Below are 11,983 nucleotides of genomic sequence, written 5' to 3'. Positions count from 1 at the left end.
TGATCCTTACATCTGTTAAGACAACACAATACTTGAAAACAATATTTTATTGTTTTAATATTAAAAGCCTTAAACATAACAGCGTGTGCAAGCCATAATGAGTAAATACCTAGAAAGGTATATAAAGGTCAACACTTCTGGGATACAACATGATTTAAATAGTATTTATAAATGGTGTAATACTTGGGGATTCAATTTATCTACCAATAAAACAGTGTGTATTATATTTAATAGAAAAAAGAATATTCCTGGTCTCACATTTAAATTTGGAAACAATATATTGCAAATAGTTAAAGAAGTAAAATTTTTAGGGATTATATTTGATTGCAAATTAACTTGGAATAAACACATTCAGTACATTCATACTAGATGCACAAAAGTGTTGATCTGTATGAGGGTAATATCAGGGACCAAATGGGGTGCTAACAGTCACACACTACGAAATATATATGTAGCGTTAATAAGATCCAAAATAGATTATGGATGTCAAATCTATAATACGGCGTCGTATTCGACAAAAAAGATCCTAGATAGTTTACAAACGCAGGCCTTACGTACTTGTACAGGTGTCATTAAAGGGGCTTCACTAGCAAGTTTACAGGCCGAAATGGGTGACCCTCCATACGAGGACAGAAGAAAATCATTAATTACAAAAGCATATTTAAATATTATGAGTTTTGATGATCTCCATCCAGCTAAAATAAGTTTACAAAACGATTTTGACTATCAATACTATCAAAACCGTATTAAACCGAAACAAAAACCATTCTATTGTGTAGCACAAGAGGTTATACAAACATTTGATATTGATACTAAAGTTATATATAAACAGAATGAACGCCCACAGCCTCCGTGGCACTTACTGAAACCAAATGTTAGCACCCAGTTACACAACATTATAACAAAAAAGGACCTCCCACATCTTATTAAAAGCGAGGGCGATATCCTCATTGATACTAATTATAACAATTATATAAAAATATATACTGACGGATCCAAAGAACCAGATAGTGGAAAAAGTAGCTGTGCTTATGTTATACCGGAATTCAAAATAAAAAAAGGGTACAGACTTCAAAATAATTTGTCAGTATTTACATGTGAACTTATGGCAATATTCCTTGCACTCAACTGGATACAAGATGTCCAACCATTAAATGTGGTAATATTTGTTGATTCATTATCAGCCTTACAGGCAATACAGGGACCTCTATCAAAGGTCAATAACCTAATTATCTATGATATATACTATAGTATAACTACGCTACTAAAAGCAGGTATAAATGTCGTGCTTGAATGGATTCCTAGCCATGTAGGTATCTGGGGAAATGAGTTAGCTGATATGCAAGCAAAACATGCTTTAAATTATGAACTTATATATGCCAAAACCACACTATATAAAGAAGATATTAAAACTGTATGTACAAATATACTTAAAACTATGTGGCAAACTAGCTGGGATTCCAACAAAAAGGGTAGACACTTGTACGAAATAAAGAAAAAAATATCATTTAAGGTGTCCTTACCAAAAATGATAAGGCGCAAAGAAACTATAATGTATAGACTGAGAACTGGATATGCTAAACTAAATAAACATCTATTCAAAATAGGAGTTAAAAATTCTGAGATGTGTGAAAATTGCAGTAGAGCACCTGAAACAGTAAAACACTTTCTGCTAGAGTGCGCTACATATAGCGATAACAGAAATGTCATGCTCCAAGAGTTGATAACTCAAGGAGTTACTAATTTTTCGATGCAAAGTTTGCTTAGTGAAAAAGCACAATCAGTCCTACCCATTATTAATTTTATCTATGCTACAAAAGGGGATATATAAACATATGACATTTGTATTTAACAATGAGTAAATTGCAATTAAATTCTGAAAAGAAAGAAAGAAAACAAAAGAAAAAAAAATTCAACATGACTAGGTAGGGTTACATAAGTACAGATAATTTTCTGTAAATCGCAGTCCACATAAGCTATAAAATGCAAAGACAAATATATATATTTATACATATTCATTAAAGGATTATACCCGTATTAAATTTAAAAAACTGGAATAAGAATAAGAAGAAAAAACAGGTTAGAAAATACATATGTAAACACAAAACTTACCCAACTTCTTCAAGCAAACCAATACCACACCACACACACGTGTTACAACAATAGTATATCCACACACAAGGACGTGATTTATGAACCAAACACCCAATCAAACACACCCACTTTTTCTTTGTTTGATTACATAAGTAAACAACAACACTACAAGATCAATTAAATAGCTCAACTGAGAAATAAACAAACACAGAAAGGGTAGACGATACATGAACATACTGTTGTTGGTTTTTTTTTTTTTTTTTTTTTTTACACACATATACATGCATTTCATCGTTAGGAATTAATCCAGCACAAATAATATAATGTAAAGCTTGAAGTACTAATATTCAGGTTGAGAATCTCAAATGATACCATCCAACATATAGTTAGAAGAATAAGTGTCGTTACGAACTTATAAAATAGCAAAATATTTTTTTTTAAGCATATCGGTAGTACTAGAAAAGTACCCTTAGCATTAAAGATTAAAAACCAACAAACAAAATTTCTCTACTCAGTATTCAATTAAGAGGCTAAAGATTTAACTTACAAACAAATTCATTTAAAAAGTCGTATGCATTACTTGTAGACATGTAGATTAGCGGTGCCAACCAGTGGTCGCCCCCAGACATGGTAGTCGTGACATACAGGGCATGAAATTATGTTAAGTTTAATCTAGCTTGACATGTACGGAGCTAAAAAAAAACAGTGGAGTCAGCGCATAGTACATCGATTGTACTGAAATGACAAAAAAAGCCCGTACAATTCAAACTGTTACCCTTGTAATTAATTTAGAAGTAAAATGTCCCGTTTTTTTATAATAAGAAATAGTTTCATTTATTTAATTATTTCCATTTTATTTTTTTATTCTATCTACAAAATTTGGATTTTTAGGGGGGGTATATCATGAAACAGTTATTGCATTTCAGGAGTTAGACATGGGCTTGTTTTCTGCCTGCCTGATCATCAGTCAGAGCACACGACGATGCCTTTTTCCAGGTTGCAATTAACCTACACTATCATGGTTTGTATCTTCCGTGGGATAGTGATGTTAGGGATCGAAACGGTATTTGGAAGGCCATATAAAAAGCACCCTCATTTTTAGAGAAAGTACCCTCCAAAAGTGTATAATATATTCTTATGATGTATTATTAATATTAACCGGACTTGTTTGTAACACCTTTTTCGAGTATTGTATGTGTTTTGTCACTTTTGTATATTGTGTTTGCAATTTACATGTATCCCTCAGTGTGTCACTTTTTGCATTAAACTGATAAAGTATAATATATTATATAGTTCCTGTGTATTGACAGTTATCTATTGCCACGAGCCAGAACGACCTAATTAACATATAATAACTAATTGGATTAGTAGCCAGATAATTAAATTAACCTGATTGGGAATGTTTAACTGATTGGTAATTTTTAACTTTGAATATATTACATATAACGATATGAAATAAAGTACAATTTACAATATATATATATAAAATATGTAGTTTGATTGACGAAGATTTTGTGTTTTAGGTGTTCCAAGAGATCAGTACAGACAGGCTGTAAAAGACCATGCTCAGCTAGAGTGGAAGTGTGTCACATGCACTGAGGTAAAACTTTTCTCATAAAAATTACAAATATATTTTTTTTAACATTATATTTTTATCAACATAAACATCAACATAAACATCAACCAAACAATGTTAGATCTGTAACTTTGCTTTTGCATATAATTACTTATTACAACGTTCATAAGTATTAGTATTAATGAAGATGTGGTATTATTGCCAATGAGACATCTATCCACAAAAGACCAAAATGACACAAACATTAACAACTATAGGTAACCGTACGGCCTTCAACAATGAACAAAGCCCATACCGCATAGTCAGCTATAAAAGGCCCCGATAAGACAATGTAAAACAATTCAAACGAGAAAACTAGCGGCCTTATTTAGGTAAAAAATGACTTGGTACAGGCACATACATAAATAATGTGTTAAATATATGATTATATAAATTTATGTTACGATATTCTGATTTTCAATTCATATTTATAATTAATTCATGTACAAGTATTCAATGATGTGTTTTATTGCAGATTATTGATGAAGACCCTTCGATAGTTATAGACCGTTCATTTGACATCCCTGAGCAAGTACAAGAAGATTCCATAGCAGAGGAGTCTATAGGTGACATCCCAGAAGATGACCCAACAGTCCACTACCAAACCATTGAAGAAGGCAGCAACCGGGGCAAACGTAAACTGTGCGACTCAGACGGCTTCAACTACACAGTTAAGGTATATATTTATTTATATTATTAAATTATGAAACATCAGATAATTTTAACATAAAATTAAATGTGGAGGTGAGGTATGGTTACCAATGAGACACTATAGGCCAAATAGCATAACAACTGTGGGTCATTTTACGGCCTTCAACAATTAGCATATCCTATACTGCATAGTCGGCTATAAGAGATTAGCACCAAATCACACATTTATACAATATCAAAATTTTATACAATAGCAAATTGATATAAAACACTGCAAGTATAATTTTTATTAGATATATACACATTTATATATAGTCGGCTGTAAGAGAGTATCTGCTATTATTAACTTTTACAATTATAAAAAAGACCTATATATTTTTATTTTTGATTGCAGAAACAGAAGAATGACCACATCCTCTGGTAACGATTTTACGGTTCTGATCCTGCCTGGAATTAAACGTAAATGATTTTTTTTTTACTCAATACTTAAATGTGGACAAATCATGTACAAATTTGAAAAAAACATTCAGTTAAAAATATTCTTTTTACATTTTCAGTCCGCCTACAACAAGAAGGATGCAGTATACACATAATTGAGACAGGTGATGGCCTTACCGTTCCTCCCACCAGAGCATTGACATAGACTACTGGTGTGTTTTCATGTCCTCCATCCGTACCAACAATGATGTCGAGGGGTGGCATAACAGTGTCAACACCAGAGTATGCACCAGAGGACCAGTGCCTTTCTATTCCTTGGTTACCGAACTGTTTAAGGAAGCGTCCGATATTCCTCTACAGCTGAAGTTAGTGTCTGAAGGCAAGCTCCAAAGGTACCAGCGCAAACAGAGTAGACAGACCCAGGGCCGTCTTTTTGCTTTGTGGGACGAGTATTGCAACAACAGCATCTCCTCGTCTAGACTCCTTAAGGAGTGTGCCAGTGTTTACGGACCACCACCAAAGTGACTTTGAGTGTTAAGACTTATAGTGCTTGTATATATGTTGTGTTATGATTTCAGTATTTAACCTTTGTGTTCATACCTATAGTATGCTTTTGACCTAGTTTATCATGTTTATTACAACCATGAACCATGCTTTTAGTGCTTCATTTTGTGCTGTGTATTATGTGTTGTATTGTTAAAAATGTTTTGTATGTCGGTTAAAAATATACTTTGCAGACTCTAAATACAGCTTATTTATTATTATTTATTATTTATTATTTATTACATTTATTACATGTATGCATAAACTGTTGAATATAATATATAATAGATATAATAAATAAATATTATTAATATTCTACATGTGTTTTATTGATTTTGGATACAATGGTAACAGAATTATGGATTACATTAAAACTAGTACATGCACATCCCAAGTACATGTGTGGTGAAATCTATAAAGTCAGAAAAAAGAATTCACACAAATAATACACCTATCAAAATGACTAAGCTGCAGTACAGTCCTGTGCACAAACAAATAACTAAAAGGAATATACCACTTAATAAGATAATAAGATACATATTCAAAGATTTGTCTGGGTGCCGAACAAATAACTAAAAGGGATAAACCACTTAATAAGATACATATTCAAAGAAACAATGTACAATATTGACAATAATGTTATAAATAGTGCAGGAGACAAATACATAACACTCAAACATAATTTTTGGTTCACTATATATAGATCAAAGATAAATAATTTATAAGGTGCCGATTTGTCTATGTGAGGTGCCGATTTGTCTAAGTGCCGATTTGTCTGTGTGCCGATTTGTCTTTCACGGGTGCCGATTTGTCTTTGGTAGGTGCCGATTTGTCCGGGTACCGATTTGTCTGGGTGCCGAACTGTCTAGAATTCAAGAGACATTGAAATATATGTTTTAATGTCCCTAAAATGTTATATCGAAATTCAAAATGAACTTGAAGTATTTAGTTAAAATAAAAGTATACCCCCACCTACATGTATGCCAAGTTCAGAATTAGATTTAAAAAAGCATGAACTACTCGATATAAAAGAGTGGCTTTATAAGATAAAGGTTCGGTCAAAAATTTCAATACATTCTGATATTGGGTTAAAGAGAAATTTTGGAACCGGTGTTTCTCTTTGATCAAGCAAAACTAAAAAAAAAGACCTTAACTTAACACGTTCAATTATCACCAGACCAGTAGTCACCACTTTTTGTACTGACATGAATTATCATTGATATGGTTACACTTATGAATTAACTGTTTACTAAATTTTGAACTTTTGAAATACTAAGGCATTTCTACCTCAGGCATAGATTACCTTAGCTGAATTTGGCAAAACTTTTAGGAGTTTTGGTCCTCAATGCTCTTCAACTTCTTACTTCATTTGGCCTTTTTAACTTTTTTGGATTCGAGTGTCACTGGTGAGTCTTTTGTAGACGAAACGCGCGTCTGGCGTATATACAAAATTTAGTACTGGTTTCTATGATGAGTTTATTTACAACCACTGGGTTTACTAAATTTTAAGAATTAATTTGAACTGTATGATATTATTTTTGTAAGCTTATTTGAATGTGTTTATAAAGCATTCTTCACAATCATGAAAAATCAAGGCTATACGTGTTTTCATATATAAACATTAAAAACACGGATGTGCTCGTACAAAGATTTGACCTTCGTAGATGTAGTTCTGATCAGAATGAAAAATTATTTATAACAAAAGGTCATATTTTATATTATAAGAAGAACAAGATAAAAATTAAAATTGACAAATTCGCCTGTTACAAAAAGCCGCGTGCACACATTAGGGACCAGCTGAAGCCCGCATACGGGTGCTGGATTTTCTCGCTGTGTTGAAGGCACATTTGTGGATTTCGGGTTGTTGTCTCTTTGACACATTCTCGTTTTCATTCTCAATTTTACTTTCCGACAATTTCATCAATTCAAAAAGAAACTAATCATATTTGTTATATGTCATACCACGATTTACTACATTTGAAAATGCCTGTACTAAGTCAGGAATATGACAGTTGTTGTACACTCGTTTGATGTGTTTTATCATTTGATTTTGACATTTGTTTCGGGACTTTGCGTTTTGAAGTGTCCTCGGAGTTTAGTATTTTTGTGATTTTACTTACTATATCTGCAAAATACAATGATAGATATAAGTTTCGCTAAAGAGTGCCACTATTTATCTCATTGTTTATCTTATTTTTTTATCTTATTGTTTATCTTATTGTTTATCTTATTGTTTATCTTATTGTTTATCTTATTGTTTATCCCATTGTTTTTCTTACTATTATCTTATTTTTTTATATTATTGTTTATCTTATTGTTTATCTTATTAGGTCTTTCCACTTTTCTGTGGAAAGGCCTATTGTTTTTCTTCTGATTATTTTTTTTTTTCTTCCGCCTAATTTTGTTCTTGCGATAAACATTTGTTTCGCAATATGTCGCTTAGATATTTGGTATATGATATCGAACAGTTTATGCACTTTTGAAATTTACCCTGCGTAAACGAATACTTTTCTTTGTAGGAGTTATCTCCCCAAACACTGTTTTCCTTGTTAGCGCATCTCCTTCGCAACCGTAAAAGATTATGACAAATTTATTTTACAAAATTGCTCGTTATATCCTTCGCATGATTTGTCCTATTTTGACCGAAGCGATATGACCGCTCCATATGAGAGTTATTTCCCCTTATGCATCTGATATAAGTGATATGAATTTCTATCTTATAAATCATAAGTGATAGAGACCTAGGATCTTTTGATTTGAGGTCCTTGGTCCCAAAAAATGACAATTATGTCAAGGTCAAAGGTCAAGGTCATATTCTAATATTTGAATTTGGCTTATTTTCACTTATATCCAAAGACTGTATAAGATATCAACAAATTATTTTTACTAAATTGTTAGTTGCGACATGTCGTAAGATGTAAATTTTGATTGCAAGCGAACGTTGAATGTAAAAGGGAGTTTTCTCCCTTCTTGTATTTAAAAATACGCGTTTGGTGATATAACTCATTAACTAAATATAATAAAGACCTATGGTCTTTTGATTTGAGGTCCTTGGTTTATGACCTTGAAACTGATCTCAAGGTCATAGCTTAATTTGACGTTCTAGATTTTGACCTTTGCTTTTATTCTATATGTATACATGATAAAGATATACAACTTTTAGAAAAAGATATCAAACCATTTAACCTTGTAAAAAACAACCGGAAGTGACCTTTTGTAAACCGGAAATAGCTATTTTTTTGTACTTTTTAATATAAAAGTATATAGAACCAGATATTTTTGGAATCAGTGTCAAGTAAATATTCAAATATAATCGGAAGTAACATTTTTCAAACCGGAAGTAACAAATTGTCTCCCTTATTTAAAAAAAAATGTACGGAAACAATATATTTTTGGAATCAGCTTACTAGGAGCTATCATTTGACGATTGAAATGACATTTTAAACTTAGTTTCACAACTTTTCATATCAAAATACATTGTTTTGATGGAAAGACCTTCAATTGTTCTCTGAACAATTGGTTTTTAATTGTTTATATTATTGTTTATCTTATTGTTTATCTTACTATTATCTTATTTTTTTATATTATTGTTTATATCATTATGGTTTATATTATTGTTTATCTTATAGTTTATCTTATTGTTTATCTTACTATTATCTTATTTTTTTTATATATTATTAGGTCTTTCCACTTTTCTGTGGAAAGACCTATTGTTTTTCTTCTGATTATTTTTTTTTTTCTTCCGCCTAATTTTGTTCTTGCGATAAACATTTGTTTCGCAATATGTTGCTTAGATATTTTGTATATGATATCGAACAGTTTATGCGCTTTTGAAATTTACCCTGCGTAAACGAATACTTTTCTTTGTAGGAGTTATCTCCCCAAACACTGTTTTCCTTGTTATGGCATCTCCTTCGCAACTGTTAAAGATTATGACAAATTTATTTTACAAAATTGTTCGTTACATCCTCAGTAATTTTTGGCGTATTTGGATCGAAGCGATTTGAAGAAATTTTATAGGAGTTATCTATCTTTTCGGAATAAATTTGTCGGTATGTTTTTTTAACTCATAAACCGTTAACCGTATAACCCTGGAATGTTTTTATTTGAGTCCCCTGATTCCTAACTTAGAAAATTAGGTCAAGGTCAAAGGTCAAGGTCATATTTTAGATTTTCATATGTCTTTGATTTCCCTATAACTCTTGAACGGTTATAGATACAAAAAAATTAAGCAGTGAAAAATGCTTGGTACTTCAAGGGGCAACTTTTTTTTACATTATGACTATATTGATTTTACCATCATGTAAGGGACATAACTCCCATCGATGGTTTTTAAAAGGCCATTTTTAGGCAAAACTCTTAAACAAAAGGTCCTTGACCCATAGGGTCTTTTGCAATGACCTTGTGGAGCAATGACCTTGACGAAGGTTACAAGGTCAAAGGTCAAGGTCATCAAATTATGTGGTTTTGGCACTATTTAAACAGTTTTATGTGTGTTTGAATTTCAACCAACCAACCAACATACCAACCAACCAACCAACCAACCAACCAATCAATCAATCAATCAATCAATCAATCAATCAATCAATCAATCAATCATGATCATGATCAATCAACCAATAATGATCATGATCAATCAATCAATCATGTTTCCGTCTCATGTGTTTCTTATAGGGTTCAACCAACCAACCAACCAACCAATCAACCAATCAATCAATCAATAAATCATGATCATGATCAACCAATCATGTTTCCGTCTCATGTGTTTAATATAGGGTCCAAGATCTTCTTTGTGTCTTTTTCCGTGTTTCAATTGACCCTATCCAATGTGTTTAACCAACCAACCAACCAACCAACCAACCAACTAATCAATCAATCAATCAATCAATCAATCAATCAATCAATCAATCAATCAATCAATCAATCAATCAATCAATCAATCAATCAATCAATCAATCAATCAATCAATCATGATCAATCAATCATGTTTCCGTCTCATGTGTTTAATATAGGGTCCAAGATCTTCTTTGTTTCTTTTTCCGTGTTTCAATTGACCCTATCCAACGTGTTTAACCAACCAACCAACCAACCAACTAATCAATTAATCAATCAATCAACCAATCAATCAATCAATCATGATCATGATCAATCAATCATGTTTCCGTCTCATGTGTTTAATATAGGGTCCAAGATCTTCTTTGTTTCTTTTTCCGTGTTTCAATTGACCCTATCCAACGTGTTTAACCAACCAACCAACCAACCAACCAACCAACTAATCAATTAATCAATCAACTAATCAATCAATCATGATCATGATCAATCAATCATGTTTCCGTCTCATGTGTTTAATATAGGGTCCAAGATCTTCTTTGTTTCTTTTTCCGTGTTTCAATTGACCCTATCCAACGTGTTTAACCAACCAACCAATCAACCAACCAACCAACCAACTAACCAACTTATCAATCAATCAATCAATCAATCAATCAATCAATCTGTATGACTGTTTAATCATGACAGTTTATTGAAGGAACAAACTCTCAATTATTCAAGAAAAATTGAAATTTAATATTGTTCTTACGTCACTTCTGAAAAAAAATCCACATGTTCTCTGAAACTACAAGTACAATCGACCTCAAAATTTGCAGTCAGCAGGGCATACATGTACTAAACGTTTATAAAAAAACTTGGTGCAGATATCTCTCAAAGCTTTTCCTAGAGAAAAGAAATGGCAATGCCGTAAAAATAGCTTGCTAGGTCCGTAAATCTCAGTAAAAACCTACAATAAAATGTCCGCTCCGAGTTTGAAATACTAATCTGTGTTACAAACAGGTGCTGAAAAATGTACATTATCAGAAAATAATCAATAAATGTGTTTTAAAGTTACACCGGATCAATTAAATCCAAAACATGCACTACTTGTGAACTGTCATCAAAATGTCAATTTCCTACAATGACAAAAGAAATTACATTGTGTACATTCCATCTCTATAGATGTTGTCTGTTTAACGTCCCCACCTAAAAAGAAATAAAAAGACTATCTTTTCGTTATTATAAACCCGTGTCACGTGATGTGGCGCGCGCGCTGTACCTAAAATAAAAGAAAAACTTTCCAAACTAAACATGAAACTTCTCCGGTAACAATAATATAGACCCCATACAGAAACAAACAAACAAACAAACAAACAAACACCCCCCCAATTCAATTAATTTTACAGGGGGAAAGACCCCCTACAATTGCTTTTTTAAAGCAATTGATTTATATTTGTTTATATTATTGTTTATCTTATTGTGAATGTAATATATCTTACAGTTCAAACGTCATGTGACGATGGTTGGAAAAGGCATGCAAACAACTGTTACTACTTCAGTACTTCTGCTACAGATTGGACTGATTCCAAGGTAGTAAACTTTGTATATTTTGATTATTTACAAGCAACATTTTTCAAAGCAATGATTCTCGTATTTTCATGGGAAACAAAGATATGAAGGTTTAATGCACTTCTACCTTCTTAACTTCTTAGTTAAGTGATAATGGTACTTAAAATTTTTGGCTGCCATAATTTGTATAAGTAAGAAGTATAGTTATCAAAGGTACCAGGATTATAATTTAGTACGCCAGACGCGCGTTTCGTATACATAAGA

At 32.0% G+C, this 11,983-nt stretch overlaps 1 protein-coding gene across 1 annotated transcript; it reads left to right on the top strand.

Moving 5' to 3' along the window:
- The first annotated feature begins 607 nt into the window (after positions 1 to 607).
- LOC139497556 (uncharacterized) lies at positions 608 to 1,831 on the top strand. Its single transcript, XM_071285785.1, has one exon. It carries the CDS (start codon positions 608 to 610, stop codon positions 1,829 to 1,831), a length of 1,224 nt encoding a protein of 407 aa, XP_071141886.1.
- Positions 1,832 to 11,983: the final 10,152 nt, after the last annotated feature.

This window comes from Mytilus edulis, chromosome 12 (genome assembly GCF_963676685.1).
Source record: "Mytilus edulis chromosome 12, xbMytEdul2.2, whole genome shotgun sequence".
In the NCBI taxonomy this organism is placed as follows: Eukaryota; Metazoa; Mollusca; class Bivalvia; order Mytilida; family Mytilidae; genus Mytilus; species Mytilus edulis.
The sequence above is the reverse complement of the archived record's forward strand: the minus strand, read 5'-3'. Positions and strand labels throughout refer to the sequence as shown.

Coding starts and splice junctions, on each gene's coding strand:
- LOC139497556 (XM_071285785.1), top strand. CDS start 608: ATGGGTGACCCTCCATACGAGGACAGAAGAAAATCATTAATTACAAAA.